Source organism: Cyclopterus lumpus, chromosome 13 (genome assembly GCF_009769545.1).
Source record: "Cyclopterus lumpus isolate fCycLum1 chromosome 13, fCycLum1.pri, whole genome shotgun sequence".
Taxonomy (NCBI): Eukaryota; Metazoa; Chordata; class Actinopteri; order Perciformes; family Cyclopteridae; genus Cyclopterus; species Cyclopterus lumpus.
This window is the reverse complement of record NC_046978.1, coordinates 5205336-5233320: the sequence shown is the minus strand read 5'-3', so window position 1 is coordinate 5233320 and position 27985 is coordinate 5205336. Positions and strand designations below refer to the sequence as shown.

Genomic DNA, 27985 nt, shown 5'->3' with positions numbered 1-27985 from the left:
CTTCACGTTTCACACTTATTCCTCATTGAAACCAGAAATGTCACAAGTTGAGACAGGAGTCAACATGGACGTTTCAGTAAGCAAGTTTTTCCTTGGTTTTTCCTGTTATATTAACAAATATATACAGATATCCCAGGAAGAGCATTGTAATAACAATTAATCTTTTCCAATAATAACAATAAATGTAATAAATACTCAGTGTTCTTAACCACACAAGGAGAATGAGTTTGGGCTCACTCTGACGGGATTGTCAGCATCCCATACAAATAGTAACACAAACACACATATTTACCCTCACACACACACACACACTCACCTAGAGAAATGTGCACTGTCAAGTAAAATACCACCTGCAGCCAAGACAAACCTTTCGACCGCCGTGCGCAGATGAAAGTTGATTTGTCGGCCGTGAGTAGAGTCAACCGGTCCACAGAGAGGCTCTTAAAGTGCCACTGATGTTGAAGACAACCGGTCAGAGGAGAATATGAAGCTTCCAAATGGTCCGACAAGAGGTTGATCTTGAAATCAGGTAGCATTATCCCTCAGTGTGCACTTGTGTGTCCATTTCAGTGGCATGAGCGGGATCCACACAGAGTACTGACTGTGAGGGAGGAATGTAAAACGTGTACAAGACAAACGGATGAGATCTTATTTTGAAGAAGTGCTGCACGTCTTTCAGCGAACCATTCATACGGAAAACAACCTACACTGAAGAAGCAATACCACGCAAACAAATTAACCCATTTTGTTCTTCCACACATGTACAGTAATATATACACATTCACACAGAGAGAAACATGTGGTCTGCCAAACCAATAGAAAAAACATTATGCAAACAGGTTGTGGTTGAGATGGTGCCAGCACTGAGAAAATAAATTATTTGTTTTTCCTTCTGTACAAGACAAAGATATAACCGGTCCACCAGTGCTGTGAGATAAAAGGCTTTTTCCTGTCTCGGCCTTTGAGGGGAGAGGACGATGACCCCCATGCAGAGAGATGACACATGTGAAGAAGAAGGCAGAGTTTAAGGAAAATGTTTGTGCTACGGCAGAACAATTGGCGTGCAAAATTAGAACAAAGACACGCTCTATTAAGAATTTTAAACAGTCCAACTTCTGTTTTCTGTGAATTAAACACTCCTGAAACGTTTAGGTGAAATGTGAATGAACATCTTTCCTTTGGAGTGAGAGAAGCAAGCATAAAGTGGGCAGCTACACAGGCAGACGAGTAGGAATGAAAAGATAGCAAGTATACTTGAATGGCATTTGAAGGTTGTGAGTGTGTCCTTGTCGTGGGGCACTAAGAAGGAGGGAGAGAAGTGTTGCGTAAGGTAGGTGGGTGAGCACACTACAAGGCTTTTAAAAGGCCTCTAGGACCCTCAGTGTGCAGGTTGGAGAGCAATATCGGGGAAAGCCTTGCTGGAAGAGTTTCACACCTTATTAGGACACTAAAGGGACACATTAGAGGAATAGCTTCCAGTAAGTGCCTAGATATTGACATGTGTTGGGATGTTTTTGCAAACTTCAGTGAGTTCCCTTTGCTTGGCTCAGACATCAGTCGGCACTCAGCCCACGCTCTGAAGTCCTGGAACAGGTTTGAATGCAGAAAAGTAGACTTGGCTGTTTTTCACTATGAGAACTGCTGTCCACACAGAGTGACAGTCTGGTCCGAACTCTGGCCCTCTACGTCCATGTCCATCAGGTTGGGTTGCATGGTGCTAGCGCCGCTGTCCCCCGAGCCAAGGGGGCTGTCGCAGCTGCTGCCAGGCGAAGAGCTGAGGGTCCGGGAGAGGGAGCCCAGCTTCCAGGGGTCAGCTCTCATCTTCGCCGGGGTGGGCCGAGGCCGTGGTGCAAACTCCAGCGTCTTGGGTCGCTCAAGAGGGCTGATGAGGCAGAGAGGAACCGTGTCAGGGATCGGTGGAGCGGGGGCTTTACGCCGATGGGGGACCGGGAAGATGGTGGAGGGCTCAGTTCGGCGGGGGACGTCCAGAGGGACCTGTGTACCTGAGAAGAATGTAAAATAAATATTTCAGCATTTCAGCATTATATTAATAACCTGAATATCTTTTGATTTTGGAAGAGTCTAAAAGAAAGTCTTGCAATAAACGCAATAAAACACCGGTTAATATCAGAAAAGCATTTCAGAGATGTGGAGAAAATGTCACAATCACGATGGATGACTAGACGCTGATGGATGACTAGTTCTCCTACAGGGTCCTGAATGAAGAGCATGCTTATGCCTGTGGTCGTCTGGTGGGAGGGGCTTAGGGTAGAGAGAGGAGAGCTGCTGTTTCTTTCAAATATTGGCAGGCTTTTGCTTTTTGCCTTTAACGATTTCAAAGCAGTCCCTGTCCTCAGCAACAATAACAATACCATATGAGAAACTGTGTGTCTTACATAATAACTATTAAACGCTGCCATTGCGTCTAGTTTGTTCCCGTTAAAGAAATAATATTTAAGAGACTTCCAGGTTAAATAAAACATAACAACAGTAAGATGTCTCAACAAACATTGAATGAACAGTCATTTAACTTTGATCATGTGTTCCTGTAGCATTGTAAAAGACACATTCTACTATGTGTCCCTTACCTTTCTTAGCAGTGATGTGTGGTGCCCCCGGTGGAGGAGGCATGGGCATGCTTCCATCTGACGGCGTCCTGTGGTGTCCAAGAGTTTGAGCTCTGGGTCGTATCGCTCCCTCCGAAGGGGTCCGTCTGTGTCCTCTGTTCAGGGCCATCGATGCAGACACGTGGGTGGGCGTGAGCGACTGGTTGGGCTCCTTCTTAAAGCTCTCCGCCCGCAGGTCCAAGAGCGGGTTAAGGGCGGGAGCCGGGGGCGCCGCCGGTGTTTTGAGCTCCGTCACCAGGGTCAGGGGGTAGTCGTCTGGGTCGGAGGGAAGGAGGGACTTGGTGGAGTTGCAGTCAGACAGAGAGGACAAAGACAGGAGTGTAACGGAGGGAGATGGGTCCAAGCAGGGGAGCGTAGAGTCGTGATGTCTGGAGAGGGAGAGGGAGAGGTTTCGGCTGGGTGGAGAGGTGCTGCGACGGAATCGTCCCGTCCGCTGAAAGAGACCCTCCTTCTTCTTACGCTGCTCCTCTCTGAGATCCTGCTCATCCTGGAGCACCTGACAACGACATCAGGTCACATCAACAAGCTGTCGGACCATTGAGCTGCTGTCTTACTCAAATGCACTTAGCTGAAAAACATCATCAACATGTTACTTTATTTCTTTGATAATCACTTCCTCACTTTATCAAAGCAACTACAGCAGAGAGTACATCCCAATCATCAATTTCATTCATCCTCGCGCTGTACATTCAGTGATTTATTTTGTAAGTCTCCCGTCTGCTTTGACAACAGACGGAAAACCTCAAAACACAAACTCAATCAGGTGCTGGAAACCGTCCACGCAGACTTGGACTCATGCTGACTCGACAGGATGGTACAGATAATTTGGCAGCTTGTGCATCGTGTTTAATGTCATTCCACAGGTGTTTTATTAGTTTAAGATGAAGAGACTGCACAATCAACGCTTGCTCTGCTCGCCTATTCATTTACTGATTATGTGACTTCTATCAGTCACAAGAATAACACAGAGGTTGAAAATTACTGGAATTTTCCTTCAAGGTCTCCTATAAAAGCAACATTGACGTGCTAGTAGAGACCTGGTTGTTCTTCTGTTGTTTTCTCACCTGTAGTTTTCCCAGATGCAGCAGGTCTTGTCCGAGGGCAACAGATGCGAGCATAGAGGCACAACCCAACAGTAGCATGTCGCTCTTCTTCCTCTGGCTGCAGCGACGGAGCGAGTCCTGGTAGTTCATCCCCGTCGCCAGCCCGCCGGGCCCCTGACAGGAGTTCATATTCCCAACATTGGGCAACGTGTTTGGCCCCAGGTTGCTGCAAGGGGACCCCGAGTCCTCTACCGCCCCGTTACTGCTGGTCTCTGAGGGCAGCAGGGACCCTGGTGACTCCTCCAACTCACCGCACTCCTCTGGTGAAAAGAGGAAATAAAAGAGGGGTTAATGGGATGAATGATTTGTGTCACAAACTAACAATGAAAAGTAAAGACTCACCCATTTCATTGAGGCTGGAGAAGCCGGCGGTCATGGGTGCATGTTTGGGGGACTTGCCCAGATTTGGTGCACTGGACGACCAAACTTTGCATCCCTCACCCAGTGATTTCAATCTGCAAACAGAAACCGTGACATCAACACGCCACCAACCTGAACCAACTTCTAAAACATTAATAGTATTGACACTTATGACACATTATGGTTAAACTGTGTAAAACATTAAAATAATCATTAGCAAATATATTGATGTTACACATCACATTAAACAACAGAACCTGGGCTACAATAATTAGTAAGCCATTTCAACACAACTCAAACACCAAATAAAACAATTATTAAAATATCATAATCATAATTTCTCCACTCTGCACATTACTAGCAACCCGTAGCTCGGTGCTAACAGAAAAAGCCAAATAGCAAAAAGCAAGACGATTCCACACAGATTGCAAAAATCCCTCTGCACAAAAGACCACCGAGATATGAGCTATTTTGTTTCAACTTTCATTTCATTTGTGTGGTTTTCTTTTGATTCGGAAAATATATATATATGTATATATATATATATTTGTTTTTTTGAATGTTTTTCAAATAAAAGCCCAAAACTGCTGTATTTGGATGTATTGGACACCATAAGTAATATACAAGTGAAATATATGGTTTGGTACATTTTGGAGACCTCGCCTGAACTCTGTACTAAACCCTCTCTAACTTTGTTCTGCTTCACTTTATGAAAATCAAACTTTGCAGAGAGACTGTTCACATATGTTGCTATGATTTTGGGGGTTTAGACCTTTCAGCTGCATCATTCCAAAGAGAAAGTGCTTTTTTCCCCTAGGCAAACCTGAAACTTTCAGCTGTGTTTTTAGCTGTGTTTCATCTTTATTTACTCTTAACCAGTAACATATATACTGGTATTAAGACATATGAATGAAAGCTCACATGGTTTGCCTTTATTATAACACCAACATTATTCAAATAGCCCTTGTGGTTGTAGAGATACACCCTTTTTAGTTTGGGTATGTTATTTCGAGTGGAGGCCTAAAAAATACGTTGTTTTTTAAAGACAAAGTAACTAACAAAATAACCAGCAATATATATTTTCAGATAGAAATAAATAGACCCCAAAAATGTTTATGTCAGGTGAGGACAGCCAGCATGCCCAACATAGATTATTTTCTCCACCATATTTCCAGAGATAATTGCTCTTCTTCTGGCCGCTCCACACACAGCATTGAGATATTGATCGAAAGCTTTTGTTTCTCTGTGTTACGAGAAATTATCTGTCCAGAAACTTGGCCGGTTTGAAAACTCATCCTTTCCCCATTAGCTATAATGGGTTAAAAAACTAGTTTTAATAATGTGTAACTTATTCCAGTAAAACAGCTGTACGTGTTTATCATGTCGGGGAATAATTTGTGAAACGTTTCCCAAAATAATCTTGTTTTAATACAAGGGGGTAAAGGTTTTGCACCCCATAAAGTCTTACTGGCTTCATCAGGTAAAACTCATTGATAACTGATATGTAAACAAACTGTGCACATACTTTTCCTCCCCGCCGACCCTCTCCTTCTGGAGGGTGGAGCTTGGTCCCCAGGTGCGTCCTTTCTTCTTGCTGGTCGACAGGTCCTCCTTCTTACACACGGCACTGCGACCCCACGTCTTACTGCCGTCACTCGGCGTCACTGAAGAACAGTCAGACAACATTACATTCTCACCGTATGCTCACTTTCTCTCCCACTGGATGCCATCTGACTTGTTTCCACTCACGTCTGATGGCTCTCAGTCGGGGGATGACCCCCGGGCTGGCCGGCGGGGTGGTGCTCTCGCTTCCCTGAGTCTTCCTCTTGTCCACACTGGGAGACGCCTGAACTGTGATCTTATGCTCAAAGCCTACAGGTGAGCGAGAAGAGAGAAGTTATAACATTCATATTTTTTCATTGGGCAGATGTGTCCTAACAGCGAGGTGCAGACTAGTATGAGCTCCACTATAAGTCACAGAGTGGTGTCCTAATGACCTCTGGCTTCTCACTTCATTGTTATCATCTCACTTTCATCTCCTCCATCTCCTGCCTTTCTACATCAAATGCCCTTTGACTTTCTCACCGGTCCCAGTCACCTGACTCTGGGGTCCACCAGCTCACCTGTTCCCACTTTCTCTCATTGGCCCTGCAGTATAAATCCAGCCCTTTCACACATGTTCCCTGTTGGGTTGTCAGTGTTAAGCCTTTCCTTTCTAGCCACTTGAACATAAACCTGAAGGGCTGAACCTGGACCCTGAATAAGATTTATGAATCTTCACTTTTTCAGTAAATTGCTGAATTCTTCTTGTCTGCCTGGATTGTAACATATAGCGTAGTAACTAACACAAACAGATGCTGAAACAATTACAAGTACATTAATCAATTGGCTGACAAACTGAAGGAATTTATCATTTTTTTGTGAAGTAAAGCTATGAAATATTTGTAGGATAGAGCTTTACAGAGAGTATGGTTTTTCTAAAATGTACTCTCATAAAATGGTGAAAATATCTACCGTTTAAAAGAGAATAAGTGAAGTGCTATTTTGAAGAAACAATGGGCGTACACAAAGCTACAATCTTTTAATTGTAGCTGTCCTCTTCCACCCACCAGAGGGCAGACTGATACAGTTGCTGTCTCGGCCCAGCTTCATTAATCTGCTCTTCTTGAAGTTTCCTTTTCGTTTCTTCACGCTGGGTTTCTCCTGGTACATCTGGTGGATGATGATGTTCAGCTCTCGCTCCACGATGTCGATCTCCCTCTCCGCCAGCTCCTGCTCTCTCCTCTTAAGCTGCTCCTCCTGCTCCCTCTGCTCCTCGGCTGCTCGAGCCAACGCCTCCTCCCAGGACCTCAGCTCCTGAGGAGAGAAGAGGAAGATGATGAGGAGGAGAGGAAAATATAATAAGAAAAGGAAGGGAAGAAGGAAATAAGAAGAGGAGAGTTTGAGAATGAGAATGAGAGGAAGAGGAAAAGGAAAGTGTTGTTAGCTCCGACGCACCTCCTCTAACACCTCTTTTGGAAAATGCTTGTTGCTAAGGTGATTGTAATTTGCAGAAACACCTCAGACAGATATAATTATCAGGTCATGTTGTGGTGAGATTCCTCCCACCCTTAATATGAAATGTGACTTCCTGCTAAAATCCCACTTCTGTTTGAATAACTAAACTCTCATGTGTCGTATCTTTCAAGCGGCAGTGATGTTGATAAATGAGGATGAAGGAATCTCCGCGGACACTGTTCTTTCTGGTATAATAGAGTTTATTACAGAGAGGAATCACAGGTCAGGACGAGCGTCTAGATCGCTCGGAGAAGCTTCTCAGCCAAATGGAAGATCTGCTGAGACTCAGTTATATACCCACTTTGTCGTGCTCAGTTCCTGAGATCCATAACGTCACTCAGGACCCCCAATCTAACCACTTATTTTCCAGACACAGGAAGGAGTATCCTATAACAAGATTTGGACATAACAGATGTGGTTGCACAAAGGCCTCTAACACATGACCTCCGGGCACAGGAACAGACCCCCCCCTCCAACAGGTCAAAAGGGCATTGTTTTGAGGGGCCACTGACCAAAAGTACATGTGAATCGGTATGTTGGAAATCGATCTTTTAAAGCAGCTGAGAATACACCACACATGAAACATGTAAACATCCTCAGATATACAGTATTTGAACCTGTCAAAGACTGATTTTAAAACTTACATTTCTCTCAAATTACAGTATTAAGCTAATACTGTAATTGACCTCTGACTTGACCTCACCTTCTCTTTGGCCCTGAGCTCGTCAAACATCTGCTGGATCTCAAGCCTCCAGTCTTCTTGTAAGGAGTGAAAAGACTCCAGAGGCATCTGAAACATGGCCGACTGCTCGATGGCCAGCAGTCGTCCCAGGATGCTGGTGAAGGAAGGCCGGCTGCGGGGGTTTGGGCTCCAGCACTCTGAGGGGATCAGAGCTCAAGTTAATACCGATGTTAAATTCACGTATTGTGTGTTTTATCGTTCTATTCCGATGGTATGCAGTGGTTATATAATGTTGTACATTTTATTAATTGGGCAGATGCTGTTTTAAAGTGGTTAACAATAACAATATTTAACCTTCATATCAGCAAAAGCTTGATTTTGTCAATATTTCATTTTTTTCTGAAACAACCAACTTAGCTGAAGCTAAGGCAGTATTTGAATCCTGGCTTTGAACCCTGTCCTAATACCCAGAACAATGATGCATGGCCCTTTCAATTCAACAAACAGCAAGTTTTACAGCTAAAGGGAGTTTCAGCTGACCCGCTTGCTTAAGGATAAGGCTGGTGTTTTACTACGTTTGTATGTGGCATGAAAACAACAAAACCATCAAATCCATCTTTCTGATACCTAGTTTGTAGCCCATTCGTTCAAAAATCTTTAAAAACATGGTCTCAAATATAAAGTTTAGTTTCCAAAAAAGACCAACTGGGCACGGTAGTCTTCATCAAACATTACTCAAGCAAGAGTAAAAAGTGAATTTGCTGGGGACTATTTTCAGCTGTGGAATAACACACATTTGGTGCTCAATAAGTATTTACAGCATCAGAACGCTGTTTGTGAAATCAACACAAACTACATTGTGCATGTTCGCGGTGCTGAAGCAACATTGAGCAACAAGCTCATTGATGTGCTTTTAACAATGAAGAAATACATTTATCTGGTTTTGGCTCCACAGATGATTCATTGGTGGTTTTGCTCTTTTGTGAGATTGATATACAATTAATACAATATATATTATTCTGGAAGTAGAGTTGGCAACGACAAGACAAGACGGGACATCATATGGAAACCATCATGAGCCAAACTCTGACTGACGGTGTTGCAGAAACATGGTGCACACCACCAGTGGTCAGGGCTGCCTCTCCAACACTAAAGCACATGCATAACCATCTACTGGAAGACAAATTGAGAAAAGCATCATCAAAAGGCCAAGTACAGTGTTATTTGATAGCTCTTTCACGGCTTGAAAATATAGTCTACAGCGGGTAACATTTATGTAACAGGTAAACAACATTAGCATAAAGAGTATGGGGATAAAAGTTGGAGGGAGAGGAGATGAAAGTGAGATGATGACAGGAGTAAACAGAGTGTAGGGAGCAGGGAGGGATGACAAAGGAGAGATTAACGGATGAACATGGATAAGATGAAGTGGAGCGAGAGACGAAATGAGGAAAAAAAAAAGAGCTTTTGGAGCAGAGTGGGAGGGGAAGTTGGTTGACAATTTGAAACAGCTATTTTAAAAAACTGGCTGGCAGCTTTCCCATCTACATAAAAAAAATTAAAAAACACATTAAGGCAGATGGATATAAGGAAGGTGTGTTTAAACAGAGATCACCTGATCTGTGAAACAAGAGCTGGTTCATACTCTATCACCGTTAACAGCTGCCTGGATTATTTGCAATGTGAAAATGAGAAATCCGGCCCAGGAGAGCAGGATAGCTCGAGGATGTATAAAAAGCAACTTAATGAAACCGTTGGTCCTCGTCCATTTTAACTCTTCGTGTCCATCTCAGCTCATGCAGAATAAAAACAGCTGAAACCTCAAAAGGTTGAGTAAGGTCACACGTAAAGTCAGTGGATGTAAACACACGAAAGGCCTTTTTCAAAGTGAGTGCATCATCAGTGACATGTTTACAGTCATATTTGATGAATGGTGTACAGTAAAATCACAAAACATAAAGCTCCTGAAAGTTTGCTTGTCAACCATGAATGAACGGGACACGTGAGACAAGCAGGAGGAAGTCGTACCAATCAAAACATAAACAACTGTCAAGCTTGTTTTTCCCTTTCGGTAGTATTGATGTTCCTGGGTATTGAAATCACTCAAAGTGTCCAGGTGGTCGGGCTGCTTACCTCCCAGCAGCTGAGCGAAGGGTTCAGGGCACGTTGAGGGGACAGGGAGTGTTAGCTTGTTCATGGCAACACCGTAAGCGACCGCAAGTGCGTCTATCTCCCGGTAGGGAACCTCGCCGGTCAGTAGCTCCCACAGCAACACACCGAAACTGTGACGAGAGACACAAGGAAAATGTTTTTATTCATTTCTAAGTTTTAATGTCACAGCTAACACCAACAAATATCATTCCATCTCTTATAAGTGAAGACAGAAAGCTTTTTTTCATTTTCAGGAACTGACCAGGATTTGTTTTTTCTTCGTTATATATCAAATTTGCTTCAAATATAATTAAAATGACCCAGTACAACATAGTGGTAGTATGACAGATGTCAATTTCGATAACAAAGAAATGTCCTTATTAAAATTAGTTATTAAAGTACAAATGTGTTGTATTTTCTTATGTATTTCAGTTTCATGCTACTTTAAACTTCTGTTTCAAGAGACATATTGAAATTCTTACTTCTTATTCTGACATCTGGAGTTACAAGTCATATAACACATTACAAAAACAGCAAAATGCTGCTCACACATTAATGCATCAGTCGTGTTAATCCAATAATATAATATATATGATATTAAAATATGATGTATATGTAACAGTCACGTGGGAGCATTTTTTCGGAATGAGTATTTTTAACTTGTGATATATTTAGTACAGTTTGCTAATTATGCTCACATCATTTTACTTCAGTGAAATGTTAACTGTAAAGGAGTATTTTTATATGTCAGTATTCTTAATTTTACTTAAAAGGATCTGAATATTTCCTCAACCATTGATGCATAGAGAAAATTACATAAAATTACCACAATCTTTAAATTCTGACTTTGAATAATTAGGTCTTAACTGAGTAAACTGGACAGAAAATTAGGTTAAACAAATCTCCATCACAAAACTCTTCTGACGAGTAATTGACAAAAAATGACTAATATTCTTAATGTAAGCCTGATTTTTACTACTATACATATATAAAACATATCCTGCTAGTTCCCTGTATAAACAGGAAGGTGACACACGGAGACGAGGGCGGTACCTCCACACGTCGCTGCTCTTGGAGAAGAGGGAGTGCTTGATGACCTCGGGGGCCATCCAGGCGTAAGTCCCCGCTGCACTCATCTTGGTGGTCTGGTGCCACTCTCTGGCCAGGCCGAAGTCTGTGATCTTCAGAGTTCTCCCTCCCAAGTCCTCCCGCTCCACCGGCTCCAGGATGAGGACTGAGGAAGAGGAGCAGACAAAGATTTGTGTTAGAAGATGACGGCGTTAGGAAAAGTAAAACACACTTTAAGAGGCTCAGGAGGTTGTCCTTCCTGTTTAGTTTTATTACTCAAGGGACAAAAAAAGAAAGAAAATGGAACATGGATCAATATGTAAGCTGTTTCTGTGTACATGTTTTATAATAATAATATATATTTAAAGACGACAACAGTGTCGTGCACACAGTCCAAGAGATCAAACTAAACAGATGGCAAAGCGAGGTGAATTTATCAGGTTTTTCTTTACTTAATAATGAAAAAATATACTAGTTTCAAGTATATATTTGCTGGTTTTCTTACTTCTTTATGATAGTATCTTTTTTCTTTTGTTTAAGTCAAACAAAACAAGTGTATTTATCCTTCAAAAACAAGATGTAAAAGCAGTGCAAGTTCAATAACACAGTGGTGTTTACAGAGCAGGCAACCCCATCTCTCTCTGCCTCTTTGATATCTCTTCCATGTACGACTTCCTTCTTCATTTCCGTGTGAGGACTGGCTATGGAAATATTTGGACTGTACATCACAGGCACTGGGAGGCAGGAGGGAGTTGTTCTCTTCTCTCTCTCTCTCATTTATCTACAGGCGTATGCAAAGGGTGGTGGCGAGAGGCTACACACACACAGCGATTTCTTTGTTTACACACACACACACACACACACACACACACACACACACACACACACACACACACACAACCTTTCACGTGATAAAGGTGTGTCTGTCTGTGCTCTGCTCTGTCCACAAGCTTGTGAGGAGACTATCAGTGATAGAGAACTGCCTGTAAATATTTCCACAGTCAGAGAGAAGTTTTCAAATCCTTTACTTTAGTAAAAAGTAGCAGAACTATACTGTAAAATACACTCATTACAAGTTAAAGTTCTGCATTTAATATTTTACTGGCAGAGGCTCCCCGTCAGAGTGTTACACTACTCCTAACATGTGATCAGTATTTATATGTAGTTTTGTGTGAAGGTTTAACTACTTTTTATTACACCTGAAACAATCGGTCCAGTCATCAATTACTCGTTTCAGGTATTTATAAAGCAAAAAAACCTTTGCAGGTTCTCAAAGGATTTTATGCTTTTCTTTCTTAGACAAGATTTAACTGAAGTTTGTGTTTCAAACTGTTGGTTGAATAAAACAGGTGGAAAGTACGTAAGTACATTTACTTGAGTACTGTAATTAAGTACAATTTTAAAGGTATACTTCCATTTTCTTTTATAATTAATTTCAGAAGGAAATAGAGTGTCTTTTGTCCGTGGGCACTTTTCAGGTAAACTTTTTGCATTAAAACAATAGATATGATAATGTCATAAAATAAAACACATTGTTAAACATTAACCCACTTTTAGTTTATTTTGGTTTATTAACTGCATCCCCACTAGCTGACGCCTTAGTGGCCGCTAATCTTCCTCAGGTCCACAGAAAGGACAAAATGTAATAGGCTACATACAAAACGTGTAAAACATGACGTGAAACAAACAGTTAAACATAGAAACAGAATAATAAAAAAAAAAAATTGTCAGATACCTAGTGCATATTGTGCAGTACATCAGTAATTTATACAAAGATGGAACAGATGACTACAAAAGTGATGGAAAATGTCGAGTAGTTAATGTCAAGTGGTTAATGGCCTGAGGTTTGCCTTTAATTGTTTTTTAAATGACAGATACCTGTATGAGTTATATGATGAGGTAGGCAATTCCAAGCAGTAATTGCATGAACAATAACTACATTTGGGGAGGTTTGTTCTTGGGGTTGGAGGTATCAAGTGACCTAAGCTAGCATTCCGTGTGTGATGGTTATGTCTGTTACATGTATATTGTAACTGATTGAAGAAACTGTGTGTAGTATGGCCCGGAAAACTTCCAGATGTACTTTTACTGAAGTAAAATGCTTAAATATGACACCATGGGGATTCAAAAAAATATAGGGCAATGGGCAAAACTTTTCGTCATGAAAATAATCAGCAGATTAATTGCTATTAAAAAAATCTTCTCAAATGTGAAGTGTTATTGTTTTCTTTTGTCTTAAAGAATACTGAATATTATGTAATCGTGTTTAACATGCTTCATTATTTTTCATATTATTGCATTATCTGGTAAAACAAACAATTTATTTATTTATAATTAAAAAAAACTATTTTCGTTAAAAATGTAGTGAACTAGAAGTATAAAGTAAATGGGTCTTTTTCTGGTACTGTCGTCTCTGCGAGGGACAGCTGTCTCCTCGAGGCTAACTCGTTCGGTCTCTCTGCAGAACAAAAGATGGAGTCCAGTGAGACTCAGAAAGATAATGTGTTTACATGCTTCGATGTCTGTGTGCCTTTCCTGGTTTGTTTTGGGTGTATAAATATGGAGCACATCCATGCGGGCAAAAGGACATCGTGGTTTGTAGGTGGAGGAGGGAGGGGTGCAGAGAGGACAGAAAAACAAGAGGCTGAAACTGAACGGAGGACTGTCTACAGAAACTGAACGAGTGAAACCTGCTCTCCTCCAGATATAATTAGAAAATCATCGTGTTACTTTCACACCTCGAGAACGCCTCCGTGCTGCTTCATCACACCACCCGCGCATGCTCATTCATTAATCCCACCACAGATGTTCACTGTCGCCAGCGTTCCAGCCATACGTCAAACACCAAAGATCAACATGTTTGTATGTTCGTCTGGAAGCTCAGAAACCTGAAGGGCAGCGATACACAAATAACACCCGCAACGCAGCACATCTCATCACAGTGAGGGCAGAAGAAAAAGTCCCGAAGGATCGTGTGGCTTTTACACAATGCAATGCTGCTGGAAATGTTATCTCAAAATAGAGTAATGCACACGGATGAGAAGAAAGCAAGAAATATGGCTGACAAGCTCCGCGGTTACTACAAAGTCCTCCATAGGAACACGCATTATGGGACCATCAAAGAGCAGCTACATAAATGGAGTCCAGTTGATTAACACGAGCGCTAGCAGCTCTGTGAGGCTGTGATGAAAACCAAACAGTAGGGCGGATAAACAACGAGGTCCAAAGTTTGTTTTTGATCGCAAGCCTCTGTGGTGAGGTTTAGGTAAAACTAGAGTATAGTGGTAATGCTCATATTTAACAGGTATTGTGTTTTACCATTTTAATTAAGCATCTTAGTGTGCTAACTAAAGTACAGCTGGTGGGGATGTCATTGGTGTTGCAGGTATTTGTTTATAAACCAAAGCGCTGGATCAATTTAAATTGTGACCTAATGGTGGGTGAGAAGAAACATCCAAATAAACACAAATCATCCCACAGCTATTGAGACTTTTCACTCCAAACCAAACAGGTGGACCTGGATAGATGGAGATAGATAGATTACAATAATTAAACAACCTTTATCAAATGAATTTTTTTTCATGATCCAAGATTAAAAGGGGTCAGGCTCAGCGAAGATAATCAGATAATGTATAAAAAGGTCAGTGTGCTGCCTCGTGAAGATATCGCATTAGGATGGGCACACTGCACCAGTTTGTCATTGAGTGCAGACTTGGAGGAGGACTTTACTTTACTACTTGGGGGTTGAGGGCACACCGTGTGAATCTTAATGGCATGTTGCATTCCTGTCACAGTATTATTGTGACACCTGCTGATGTTCAAATTTCAGCCCACCGAGAGAGCAGCTGTTTTCTTCCCCATAAGATTAACTGTTGATTTAACCTTTAGACTGCCACCGCTCTCTCCTCCATACCTGGACCCTGACCCCAGCTAAGTGTTGAGAAATAACTTTGAGCCACTGTTCAAACACTGATGGAGGCTTCAACCCGACTAATGATCTCCAGAGTGGCTGTAGTCAGTGCAGCGAGCACAGGTGACACATTAGCTCTCTCAGGTATTTCCCCACAGAGGAATGCAGTAATAGGTCTTCAGAGTGATGGTATTTCTGTCAGAGCCACTTAAGTCAACGTTTATATCACCATGAACAAACAAAACATGTTTGGCATGTGGTTCTAATCTGGAAACTCCCTACAGAACAAAACCAGAGAAACCTTTAAATAAAGTGATGAAACAGACCGTCCCTTATTTATTTTGCTATCTTTTGCCTGTTCTTGTCTAAACCACAATTAATCAGCAAACAAAGACCTCAAATAAAAATCAGATAAAAGATATCAGTATGAGAAGAAGATTTTTCGGGAGTCTTACTATCTTAGTCTTTCCCTCTGAAAATCTTGCTGTTGGTCTTCTGCAGTTACAGGTGAGACACACTGTTTAATAAAAAATATATTCGTAATGAATCAATCGGAAACATGTAAGTACAATGAGTACAAACTATAAAACTACACTTTTACTTTTTGGGGAAATTACAAATCAAATACCCCTCCCGCCACATATTAAGACATTCTGTATTCCTGCACTTCATCTGGTGAAATTCAAGCCACTCGTGCAGAGACTCAATGAGGAAATATGAAATATGAACTTCACAAATGCAAATCTGCTGAGTGTGAGCTAAAGTCACTCATCAATTCATTCTTTAGAGTCACCATGAACAGTGAAGGAAACATAAATCTCGACTGGTTAACTGTTGTTGTTTCGTGTTATTTTGGCTCAGTTTAGTCTGCTGTGTCATTAACTTGTTGTTATGGTAACAAGGGCAGAGGTCACAGACCGAGACTATGACGCTGGGAAAGAAGAGAAGACAACCCTCATGCCCTCATGAGGACGCTTTGTTTTCTTTTTCTTCCCCTTCTTTAGTGTTTAAGGGGAATTTTACATCCTGTGAAAACACCTGTATAATGTTTTCTGTGACTTTGTGAGCTTTCTACAGTCCAGGAAAATAACATTGATGATGTCATCAGGGTTATTTCAGACTGGGTCTAGGACACATTGTTTAAAAAAAAACACCTGTGTTACATACTGGTGGGCATACGCCTGAAATATTTGGCAGTTTAAAAAGGTAGGGAGGGTCTAATGATGCATTATGGGAATTATTATTAATCCAGTGATTTTAGAGTTTGGACACAGATCTATTGCTGTATTTTTTAGCTTTTTTCTTTTTTAAATGTTCCTGTTTCAAGTTTCAAATTTTCTGCAAAGGCCAATACTGAAGAGATGGAGTTCCCCTTTAAATGAAGTTGATTCTCTGTTGGGATGAGAGCATTTATTTACACAAAATATTTAAGGTTTAATGAAACGTAGCCTCATCATTAGTGCTCAGTGTATCAGGAATTAACTTCACCAAGACACAAGATAAAAATAGAACATCCGTCATGAAAATGATTTCTTTGAGTGTGTGAGAGGAGTTAGTAAAGTTGTTTGTAGACATTTCCCTTTTTCTCTTTCTAACCCATCCTTCTTCCCTTTCCCCTTCCTCTCGTATGCATAAACAGGTGTAGCCTGCAGGGTGGAACAGCTGTTGCCGTGTCGCCAAGTCAGCAAATCAGGTCCTAACAAACTCCCGACAGAGCCTCTGATACCTCCCTCTAACTCTCCACGGCTCACAGTACAGTCATGGCTTCTCGTTCCCCCAGCATGCCCAGAGCCGCTGGTTGTTTAGGCACAACACCCCCAACTCAGTGCTGGTCCCAGCCATCTGTCAGGGTCACAAATACAGCAACTTGACGGACGTGACAACGAGCCAACGGTGCATCAACACAGATAAGATACGGGCCTGGGGGATGCTGAGCAGCTCCCCCCCCCCCCCCCACGCCCCTGTTTCCGTAAGATCAAAACCCTACCAATGAAAAAAATAACCTCCCCCATCAGCCCTTACTACTGACTACTGACATCCCCCCTTTCCTCAATTGTCACCCTCTCTTTGCCTCCTTCCCTCTGCTGGTGCCCACTGTCTGACTGTCTGCTGTTGCAGCTGTCGCCAGCCCGGCTACCATCACAACACACCGGGGAGAAGAAATGGAAGAAGAGATGCAGGGAAAGCAAAAGAGTGGAGTCAAAAACTCAGAGGTAGATTGTGTGTACACAATGTGGGAGGTGGTGGGAGTGCGGCGGGAAAGATGAGCAAAGAGCATGACGGTTTGAAGATGCAGAATGGGGGAAGGGATACAGAAGATGAGAGGAGGAACGAGGCAAGAAAAGGACAAAATGACAAGAGGGAAGAGCTGCAGAAATGAGGGCAATGAAATATGGCAAAGAAGCATCTGAAAAAGGAGGAATAGCCGGGGCAGAAGAGTACGAAAAGGCAAGAAACAGAGAGTGAGATGGAGGAGAAAAGGAACAAGCGCTACGAGAAAGAAGGTTATAATGGGCGGATGAAAAGATGCGGGCCGATAGACGTAAAGAGAGATGACTGGAGGGAGAGCTTTTGTCATTTTCCTGGCAGCACATACCAGATGTCTTTGTATCTCATAGGTCTCTCCATTTTCCTTTGGCTTTCACACATTTCGTTTCTCAAAAGATTTTAAGCCGAGGAAGACATTTCTTTAACTTAAAATAAAAGTCTATTTAGTTTGAATACAGTGTGAAAAATGAAAATGCATAGGCACATAGTAGATTTACAGCTTGAAAACCAAGATGTTGTTTCTCTATCAAAACCATTCAGTTTAGTTATCTAAAATTTGGGAAACATAACAGTATGAAAAATGCTTCACTAAGACACCGCAGAGACGACTTTAAGAACATTTACAGCATATTTTAGAGCTCTTAAACAACACTCAATTAAGACTAAAAACTGACAGCGAATCCGTGGGTCTCTTCCCAATCCTCCATGCTTTGATATGGAGGCCATAGTGAGTATGCTCACATGTCACTGATACCCTGTTTGGCTCCACTTGTACCACCACAGGCCATCGGGGCTCTAATCCTGAGCAGTGGCACAGTTTCAGCCTGCAGCCATTCACTTTGTCTCCTCACAAACACAGCTGCCAGATTCGTGTGACCAGACAGCCTCTCTCTCTGAAGAGATTGAGGTATTAAATGAGGCGGCTTTCTCTTGGCTCTTTTTGCGTGGTGAGAGAGTGTGTGGTAAGAAAAAAGGGGGTACTTACAGTGTTGGAATATATATAGAGATTTAAGCTTCTTTTTTTTCTTTTTCTTAAAAAAAGACAACTGAAACGTATTATTATAAATCTACTCAAAGTCCACCATCACAGAGCGCAAAAGAGAAAAACAGGGTGCAAAAACTACCATTTTGTTTCCCCAAAGATGATACAGGACAAACTCATGTCTTAATCCCTTTGTTGAATTAGTTACAATTAATAGACAGAAACAATGTTTTCACCAACAGTGCGGTCTATTCTTTTTATTAATTGTGATGCAAAACATGCACCCACAAACAAACAAAAACTGCTTAATTTAACGTTACAGTGCAAATCCATTCATTGCAATTATTTTCTCTGACTTAAGAACAACTGAGTCCAAGTCCGAAGTCAGTCTGCCGGACGCACAGTTTTTCACTTGAGTGGGATTGAAATGAAAGAAAATCCTGTTGAAGGAAGGCTCTTCTCTGAACAGAAAACTGAAAAGTCACTGGCTGCACAAGGTGTAATTGATAAAAGCAATAACGCATTGGAAAAAGGAGCAGTATTTACTATTACATGTTATTTTAATTAATTTAACCACATCTAAGAACCTGAGCTCTTAGTTCAAGTGTACAACATGACGACGTCTCTCCATAGAGAACATACATAAAACATTACTTTAGTATTGACTCTACAGACTCCAAATATACATGTCTGACTGAAGTGTCCTCTACTTGACTGCACTATGAAAGTGGGCTCGGGGGACACCCAGCGCCCTCTCTGCTTGGCCCGACTCCCCACTCTCCGTGCCAGGCTGCTGGCGAACAACAATGACCCTCTAAGAGCAGAGTTAACAGCCACCGAACATACAACAGCCCAGGAGGTGCCAATGTGAGTGTGAATGTGAGACATTACTGTGTTTGTCGCTTTGTCTACTGAAATGTACAGCTTCCCCGCTGTGTAGTGGTGAGAAACACAAAGTCATAATGGGCTTATATTCAGGAGCGTTATTCAATTGATTGCTTAAGTATCAAAAGAGAGACACAAATGTATTTTCTCTGTTGTGCGAGCTGAGTGGTTACACTTTGTCATCATGACTTTCATTTCAGACGACCTCTCGTGCCGATGCTCCTCAGACGTCTGACTACAGAGTTGAAGTGAATTAGAGGCAATGATGAGGAAAGGCGCTGCCTGTGCCGTTCAGCGTCGGAGTTTACCGCACTACTGTTTGCCTGTCTCCTGACTCAGTAAAATAAAATACACTTTGGGGCTGTTGCAGACAGCAATTTAAAAACCCTAGAAGCTTTAAGATCCTCCAGCCTTCTATGTGCTTATGCAAATACACTGCAGTTATATAATCCACCGGTGTACAGTGTGTGTGTGTGTGTGTGTGTGTGTGTGTGTGTGTGTGTACAGTGTGTGTGTGTGTGTGTGTGTGTGTGTGTGTGTGTGTGTGTGTGTGTGTGTCTGTGTGTGTGTAATTTGATGAACCAAAATGTGACTAATCTTAACGGACATTTGAACAGTGATCACAAGCAGCAAATCAAAATACAGTACATCTATTGCATGCATTATGCAGTCCATAATGTACAACAACGTACAACAGGAGGATCTGTAAATATGTGTCGGTAGGCTTGGCAGGTCCACAGTGAGTGTGAGCTGCACTGCAGTGAAAGAGAGCAGCGGGGAGTCTTCACTGGCTCCGAATCCACTTTTTATTGAGCAGTGGAGAAAACGATGTGTGTTTGTGGAGGCATGCACGTTTATTAATTTGCAGCCATCGTGCAGCCATTGACCGGGTGTCACTGTTCGGTTTAGCTGTGTTACTGTCGCTCTCCCTGTGTCTCTCACTCACTGAGACAAAATTAAACTCAGCATTGTTCGCATCTGACAGGCTGGGAGATACAAACATCTGTTAGCAGTGTGGCCGAATTCACATTTTGCCAGAGAACTGAAAACAGTCCAAAGTCCTTCCAACAATCCTGACACTCTTCACTGTTTGATGCCATCAGCCATCAGCCTGCGTCTTTAGTCTAAAATGAAATGCCCTGACATACACTTTTACCCACATTTGATGTCTGAGATTGTTGAGAACTCTACGCCATTGGAGCTGCAGTAGAGATAAAAATCAAGAGGATCACCACAGTCATTAGGATTCATCCTCAAGGGATCATTGATATATCTCCACCCAATTGTAAGCAATCCATTTTATAGTTGTTGGGAAGTTTTAGTCTGGTTGAAAAAGTACTGTTAATATATTTATTCAAACGGCAATGCCCAGAAATTTACTTTGAGATCAGAACATGATTTGGAACAGAAATGCTTGTCAATACAAATAATTAGTTTTAGTAGTCAGATTATTACCGACACATGCTAGTGTTTATATGATTGTCGATATAAAATGTGCCTTTGACTTGTGTATTGATATAATAAGGGCCTAAAGTGCAGACGGACACAGATAGTGGCAAACTGCAGTCTACAGTCCATCACGAACATTAGCCTTAATCTGTAGCCCGCTCACTGAGAGAAATAAGAATGGTTTGACCTCCTCTCAAACTGGCCTTATACTTCTCCCTATTCCTGCCTTCATATTTCCCTCCCCCATCCATCTATTCCCTTTCCAAACCCAGCCTCCAGTGGTTTCTCCACAGCCACTGAATTCTTCTACCCATCCTGCCTCGCTTCCATCCATCTCTCCGCCCTGTCATTCATGGCCTACAGTCGCCCCTCGCTGCCTCGATCTCCCATCCCCCCCCCTGCAGTGACTCCTGTCATTGTGAGTCCTGTTCCCTCGCTGTTTCTTGGGCTGCTGTGTGAGAATGGGGTCATTGTTGTGGTGTGTACATGAGTGTATGTGTATGCGTACATGTGTGTGGTAGTAGGAAGCTAGCCCTAGCGCCAGCATCTCCCGATGTCCGACCTCCACACGTGCTCTGCACACGCACCAAGCTTGCAGACATTCCCACAGAAATGAAAAATGAAAACATAGCCTGCCGTGTTATCATTCTGTCCAAGAGCCTAATTTCCACCAGTGAACATGTTGCCCTCGTGTTTCAAAACCCTTAGAATGTGGTCCATTTAACAACTTTCAGGGTCAACGGATCAACTTTGTAAATCATCGTAGCCTATCATTTGTAAGTATGCCTTTGATTTATTTAGGTACAGGTGGATATTTTGTAGTATTAATACAGTTCAGAATGAGTATGATTATTTGTGTGTACTGTAATAAAAAAATTAAAAAATGTACATTGTTATTAAGCAGGCATGATGGTTTAAAGGTCTGAGCTTGAGTTGGGCTGTGTTGTGTTATTTTGGGGAAATATGATTTAAACAGCATTTTTTCAGGTGTCAGGTCAGATGTGTTGGCTATATCACGAAACGGGTCATTTTAGCAAGCTAACGTTTGGTTTGTTAGTTGGTTCAATTAGCTTCATAACAAACTGGCAGTTTGATATTGGTTGTGGATATTGAGTGAAGCATAATCTCTGCATTAGAGCTTGTGTTGTATGACCCATGATCTCTTGATGCCAAAATCTCCACATATGTTAACATAACTTGTCAACAGCTGGTGTAAATAGCTCATGGTTGCTATCACTGAAACCTTTAAGTAGGGTTAGTGCAGTATAATGCAGCAATTTCCCCCAACCACCATATCTGAAACTAACCTACACCCTAAATCAAAAGGAGCCACTTCTACACTTGGCTAAAAGGTGTGTGATACCAGCTTCTTCCTCTCTATTTTGTCGTGTTGCTAGCTCACACTCTAGTTAGTCACAGTCTCGGCCTCCACCGCTCTGTCTCTCTGAGGGATTATCAGACGGCACTGGCCTCCACTCTAATCCTTTCCTCAACAGACTCACTCTGATATTCTCACACAGCCAGATGCAGGATTTTCTATGGCAGCAAGTATTTCCATTATCTCGCCTCGCTAATCTGTTAACTAGCTATTACAGTGTGCGTAATGGCCAACTCAATGATCAAAGAGCATAGGCTCCTACTTGATTAGCCTGCTTGGAGACACAGGTTTGCCATTATTCAGATGATTGTTGACTGTGTAAACATGGCGTCCATTTGAAGCTACAGTGGTCAAAACAGCAGCTGATGTCAACCGTGCTGGGTCTTTATTGAGTGTGTCTTTTAGACATCACACAAGCTTTATCTGAGACCATATCATTACAATTAATATTTACATCTGTATTAATAAAAGTTAAGAGACATTTTATCTAACAGGAGTTAGAAGGGAAAGACAAATATTAGCTGTATGTGTATTCATGTATGAGTGAGACATGTTCAATATGATATTTGCTGTATGTAAGAGCAGCCTGCAGGGACAGATATGACTCTTGCTGCGACAGGTGATCAGCTCACCTGTATTGTCTTACCTGCAGCTGACTCAAAGCCTCTAGAGAGCTCTATATAAAGTGTCAGTAACGTACATGAAGGCTCGACTGTAAAAAGGAACTATGACTCATACCCTGGCAGTGGTAATGAGCTTTTGACTGTATCACACAGTACTCATCAGCAGATTAAGTTTGTTCAGTTGCCATGGAAGTGTAGATGTTTCTGATCATAGGACTTCTCTTGAGTTACATATATATACATATATATATATATATATATATATATATATATATATATATATATATATATATATAATGTATATATATATACATATTAGATGCAATACATACATATATACTGTATATACTGTATATATATATGTATGTATATAATTATTGCATATAAGCTAGTGACATTAATTTACCTTAACTCACTTACTTTTGGTTCATAAAAATATGTTAATGAATTATTATGTAGCCTTGCAATTATAAATAAAAATGACATTAGTTATATTAGGATATAATGATTGACAAAATCAATATATTGTCTCATATGGTTCTGAATTAATTAGTTTATCAATTGATTAGTCAATCAACTAACTTCTCATTTTAGAAGCAAAAATAACAACAATGTACTGGTTTCAGTTTCTCAAATGTGATTAGTTTCTCTTTTTCTTACTGTGATATTAAGCTGAATATATTTTGGGTTTGAAAAGTTGATCAGACTTAATTGATTTTACAAGAAAACAAACAACAGACTAACCGTTAGTGAAAGTTGCAGCCTTGTCTCACACTATTATGTCCATAGTGATCAAGAGCACTCTGGATCTTTCCATTGTTTCTACTTAACCCCACGTGTCAATCGAGGACTGGTGCCCTATGCTTTGAAAGACTAGAGGCTGACCCAGGATCAGAGTGACAGGTAAGGCATGAGCACAGGGGCTATGACCTGCCAACCCACAAACATACTGTGACATCACTCTAAGGAGGTCACGGTAATTAGATTATCCCCGTTACACAGATTCACTGTGCGTCTTAACCGACTTACAACACTACAATAAAGTCTTGGCTGTGATAAAATTAGATGAAAGCATGTGAGTGAGCCAAAAATACAAAAAGATCCCTGGGTTGTAAAATGTTAGCAAAGCTTCAAACACCCATAGAGTCTATGAGCAGTGTCACGTTTTGCCTTGATGACTTCTTCTGAGGGAGAATAAAGATAGAGCCATTATCTTACTGTAAGATTGTGTTTTTACTGAGCGCAGAAGCCGGCTGATGGAAGGCAGAGGAGAGGCTTGGGGGCCTGAGCTGCTCTGTAACCGCAGTGATGCCAAGTGGTCGGCGGTTTCAAGAGGACACCTGAGACCAGCGCACCTGGACAATGAGCTGAGGTGTAACCCAAAACTGAGATGAACCGCTGTTTATCCCCCGTGCGCTCCTTCTCTTGTTCTTTCCCATCGGTCGCCTCTCTCGCAACATACAGCTCCGCTCTCTCTCGTCCCCGAGCTTATCTTCCCGCCACAACCTGATCTATTCCACCCTGTTATTCTCCCAATCGCTTCACTCTCCAACTCTGTCTCTCTCTCACTTTCTTTCCATGCTTCATCCTCCTGGGCATCACCAGCCTAACGTCCCTCAGTACACGGGTGTGAGTCACAGTCTAACCACATACCTACCGATTAGCACCCACACATTTTCAGTTATCATACGGGGTGGAAAACAGGGTCCGAGCCCTTCGAGAGACATCCCTGCACTCTAAATTGGGGGACTGACATTTTGTGCAGCAGCTGACAGCGGCTAGCAGCTGTATGACTCAGTGACACAGAAGCAGTGCCCATGTCACCATGGAAAGGCAGCGTTATGGCGTTGTTGCCAAGGCTCTGCTGTCCAATACGCATCTGATCCTCCATCGTTACTGTTACTGAGTCACACAGGGAGGAGGGAGACATGGCAGCAGGGTATGCATGTTTAATAAGACCCAGTGTCAAGAAGACCGACTGAAGGTTTGAAGATTAGGAAACATTTGGGAAGATGAAGCAGCGGGTGTGTTCAAGCTACACTTACTTTTTGCCTGTCTCCCTCTTTAAAAGACCTTTCGTCTGCACCCCGCACACTCCACCCATATTTGTACACTCTCTCCCGCATCACTTGGGATAAACACACTCTGACCTGCACGTATACACACACATAACATGCACTTTGATAACTGCAACTGTGTCTTTAAACAGCAAGTAGCACAAAGGACCAAAAATAGCCCAGTGAGTTGCAGAGCAGAACTGCTCTCCTTGAGGAGGGGAGGAAAGAGGAGGAGGATGAGTAGCAGGAGGAGGTGCAGAGAGAGATGACAGGGAAAAGATGGCATAAGGAGACCAGCTCTCCAGGACTGAGGTCTTCCTGCTGGGTTCAATTTAACTTTCTCATCCAGTGTCAGCTCCCGGAAAAATCTGTATTTTAATATTCAATGATAACACTTGATAATCACATTTCTGTAAAGTCATTGACCGAGCCACACCAGCTGTTTCCCTCTGTTTCTATTGTATTTGTGCTAAACTAACTGCTTCCTGGCTATAGCTTCATATTTACCGTATAGACGTGAAAGTGGTATCGATCTTCTTATCTAGCTCTTGAGAATAAGCGTATTTCTCAAAATGTCAAACTATTCCTTGAGTCTTGCAATATATTACGTACCACACAAGGTCGGAGAGAGGGAACTACAAGAGACCACTGAAGTCATACCTACAAGCCAAGCTTACCTCCCAACAGATCTATTGTTAGGCAACATGTTGTGATGATATTAGCCTAAAATTGCCTCCTTCTGTCATTATCACTGTGAAACCAACAAAATACTGTTGTTCCCCTGATTCGTTAAGAACAGATAAACAGGGGGAAATACACTGTAATAAATCCTCTCTTTATTAAGTTATAATGCTCAGTTCTTTAAGGAAAAGACAAACTACATTCTTCCATATGACCTTAAAGTTGAATCAACAACTCTTTAACCTTTATGAAAGTGTACTATATGCATTGATTGGACTGTTGCATTAGACTGCTTTACTTGTAGGTGTGTTCACAGTGGAGCTGTGTTTTGTGTATTTGTTGAGCTGCTATTTATTTTACATATGTGCTGCCTCACATATGTACCTGGTGCTGAGTCTCAGAGCTGTGAGTTAGATGAGGTGAGCTTTAGGTTCATTATTGACCCTGGAAATTATACTGGGACAAAGAATATCTTTGTGTAAATATTCTAGCGCTTCTGGACACATTTTGGTAATATGATAGCAGGGCTACGATCTCCAACCTGTAAATAACACCTGTTATATCATTTTCGGTCACATGATAATTGCTGAAACATCACCATGACAACAGAGCAAACTCTGTATACTAATGAAGAGTCTCTCTGATGATAAGCCTCACTTGTTTGCAGTACTTACTATTGCTGGACTTGAGGTCTCTGTGAATAATAGGTACGAATGCCTGGTTGTGCAGATAGTCCATCCCTGTGGCGATCTGGACCGCCCAGTTCACCAGAACCTTCGGGGGAACCTTCTTTCCAGCGAGTGCTCGGTTCAGAGCCCCCCCTCTGGCGTACTCCATCACTAAGCACAGGTTGGGCTCCCGCAGGCAGACCCCACGCAGAGAAATGATGTTGGGGTGCCGGAGCATCCAGAACAGCCTGGCCTCCTGCCGCACGCACTCTGCTGTGGCACTAATATCCTCATCGGGGTCTTGCCTGGCGGCCTTTACTGCTACTTCCTCTCTCCCCCATACTCCTTTGTACACCTTCCCAAACCCACCAGCTCCAATCACCTCATTCAGGAGCAGTTCTGAGAAGTCTATTTCCAAGGGGCAGTCACCCACTCCGCCTGCCACCAGCCCTCCTGCGGTCAGCTGCTGGTACTTGGCGGTGTCCCCCCTAGTGACGTAGTTACATGGAAAGATACCCACTTTCTCCTGGATCTTGCCTGTCCACCAACCCTCGTCCCCAGACACTTTGGAGTCTTTAGAGAGAACCTCAAGGAGATCCCCGCGCCGCAGGGTTAACTCCTCATCTGCTGTGGCCTCATAGTCGAACACTGCCGTCCAGTAGGGGTTGGGGTTGTTGGCGCCACAGCGGTGACCAGGGTGAGAGTCTGGGGAGCCAGAGGAGGAGATGGTGGAAGACTTCCAGCTGCTGCCATTCTCCACCTGCAGTACAGGGGCAGGGTACATCGGCGGTGGCGGGGTCATATTTGGGGGAATGGAAGAGGAGGAAGAGGTAGTAGATGAGGGGGGCCCGGGCGGGATTAGGCAAGGGGGAGGCGGTGAGCAGCAACCCCCACAGCTGGTGCAGGACAGGGGGGCTGCTGTGCTGCTCGCTCTGCCGTATGGGTTCATGGCAACCTGACTGCTGTTTGACACTGTAGGCCTGCCCTCGGTCAACTCAAGCACAAAATCCATACATGGCCCATTGACAGAGACGAGACGTCCTCCACCAGCAGTGGGGGGGAGAGGGGATCAGAGGATCAGAGAGCTGCAACTGCTCTCCTCCATCACCACATCTCGCTGCAGAAACTGTGCCAAATCCTGTCACTGGTTGATACTGTACTGTTGCTAGCCAGTGTGTAAGTAACATGTATTCCCAAAGGCAGGTTCACTAAAGGACAGCATACATCAGATCAAACAATGAGTGTAACCTCCCCAAACCTAATTGATTGTTTCCACTATTGTGTCTTTTGGAAAGCTGCCACAGGTGAGATGTGAGGATTTGTTTATCTAAGAAACAGCAGGTCTGATGAAATCCTTCAGAAAGATGCCTTCACTCTGATTCATGATCAGTGGATGAATTCTGGTGTCTCAATTGCTGCATTAATTAATTAACAATGTCCTACTTTGATGTTATAATTCAGCAGAGTTCATCCAAACTAAACAAAAAACAAATCTGGATTCATAATTTGTAGCTTTGAATCTTTTGCCCTGATACACACATAACCTCTTCTGAAGTTAATATCAGCCCATTGAGGACTGGTGTCTTGACTCTCTTGGCCACAGAGACACTCAGAAGAATAGAATAATCTTAGTATGGAATATGGACTATTTAGGCTGCCAATAAAGACAGCAGTCTGTGTTTGAGCTGAGAGAAATCCTCTGAGCAGCGTCCTCGTTATTTCTCATGCAGCCCAGTGTCGATGCACCTCCCCCGCCAGTCATCTCCATGAACACGGGCTGTTATGTCTGCTAAATTGCGTTTTGAAATATCAGCGGAAATTTGCCTCGCATCCCAAGAAGCCGGTCCAGGCTGAATCCTACACGCATGAGCCGGTTCAACGTCTATGAAAGAGCCCGTCCATTTTAAGACAGCTAGGGAATTTCAGAAACAAGCCGGCGGCATGTATTCAATACGGAGCTGTAAAGTGTCACCATGTTCAGCATCCAGCCAAGTCTGAGCACAACAAACCGGCCTTCGTCTCTGTGCAGCGGCCTG

The 27985-nt window shown here is 42.5% G+C and overlaps 1 protein-coding gene across 1 annotated transcript; it reads right to left on the bottom strand.

Moving 5' to 3' along the window:
* map3k10 (mitogen-activated protein kinase kinase kinase 10) lies at positions 1-27929 on the bottom strand. Its single transcript, XM_034549306.1, has 11 exons — positions 25956-27929; positions 11034-11214; positions 9963-10111; positions 7851-8026; positions 6700-6946; positions 5840-5962; positions 5616-5754; positions 4073-4185; positions 3692-3990; positions 2589-3123; positions 1-2003 (listed from the first exon to the last, which is right to left on the bottom strand). The coding sequence occupies exons 1-11, from the start codon at positions 26959-26961 to the stop codon at positions 1630-1632; spliced, it is 3342 nt and encodes a 1113-aa protein (XP_034405197.1). The 5' UTR covers positions 26962-27929; the 3' UTR covers positions 1-1629.
* Positions 27930-27985: the final 56 nt, after the last annotated feature.

Excerpts from the sequence above, each read along its gene's own strand:
- map3k10 (XM_034549306.1), bottom strand. The coding sequence starts at position 26,961 with ATGGATTTTGTGCTTGAGTTGACCGAGGGCAGGCCTACAGTGTCAAAC. Across the intron at positions 6,947-7,850 it reads AGCTCAGGGCCAAAGAGAAG|GAGCTGAGGTCCTGGGAGGA; the intron begins GTGAGGTCAAGT and ends TTCTCTCCTCAG. Across the intron at positions 3,991-4,072 it reads CTCCAGCCTCAATGAAATGG|AGGAGTGCGGTGAGTTGGAG; the intron begins GTGAGTCTTTAC and ends TCTTTTCACCAG.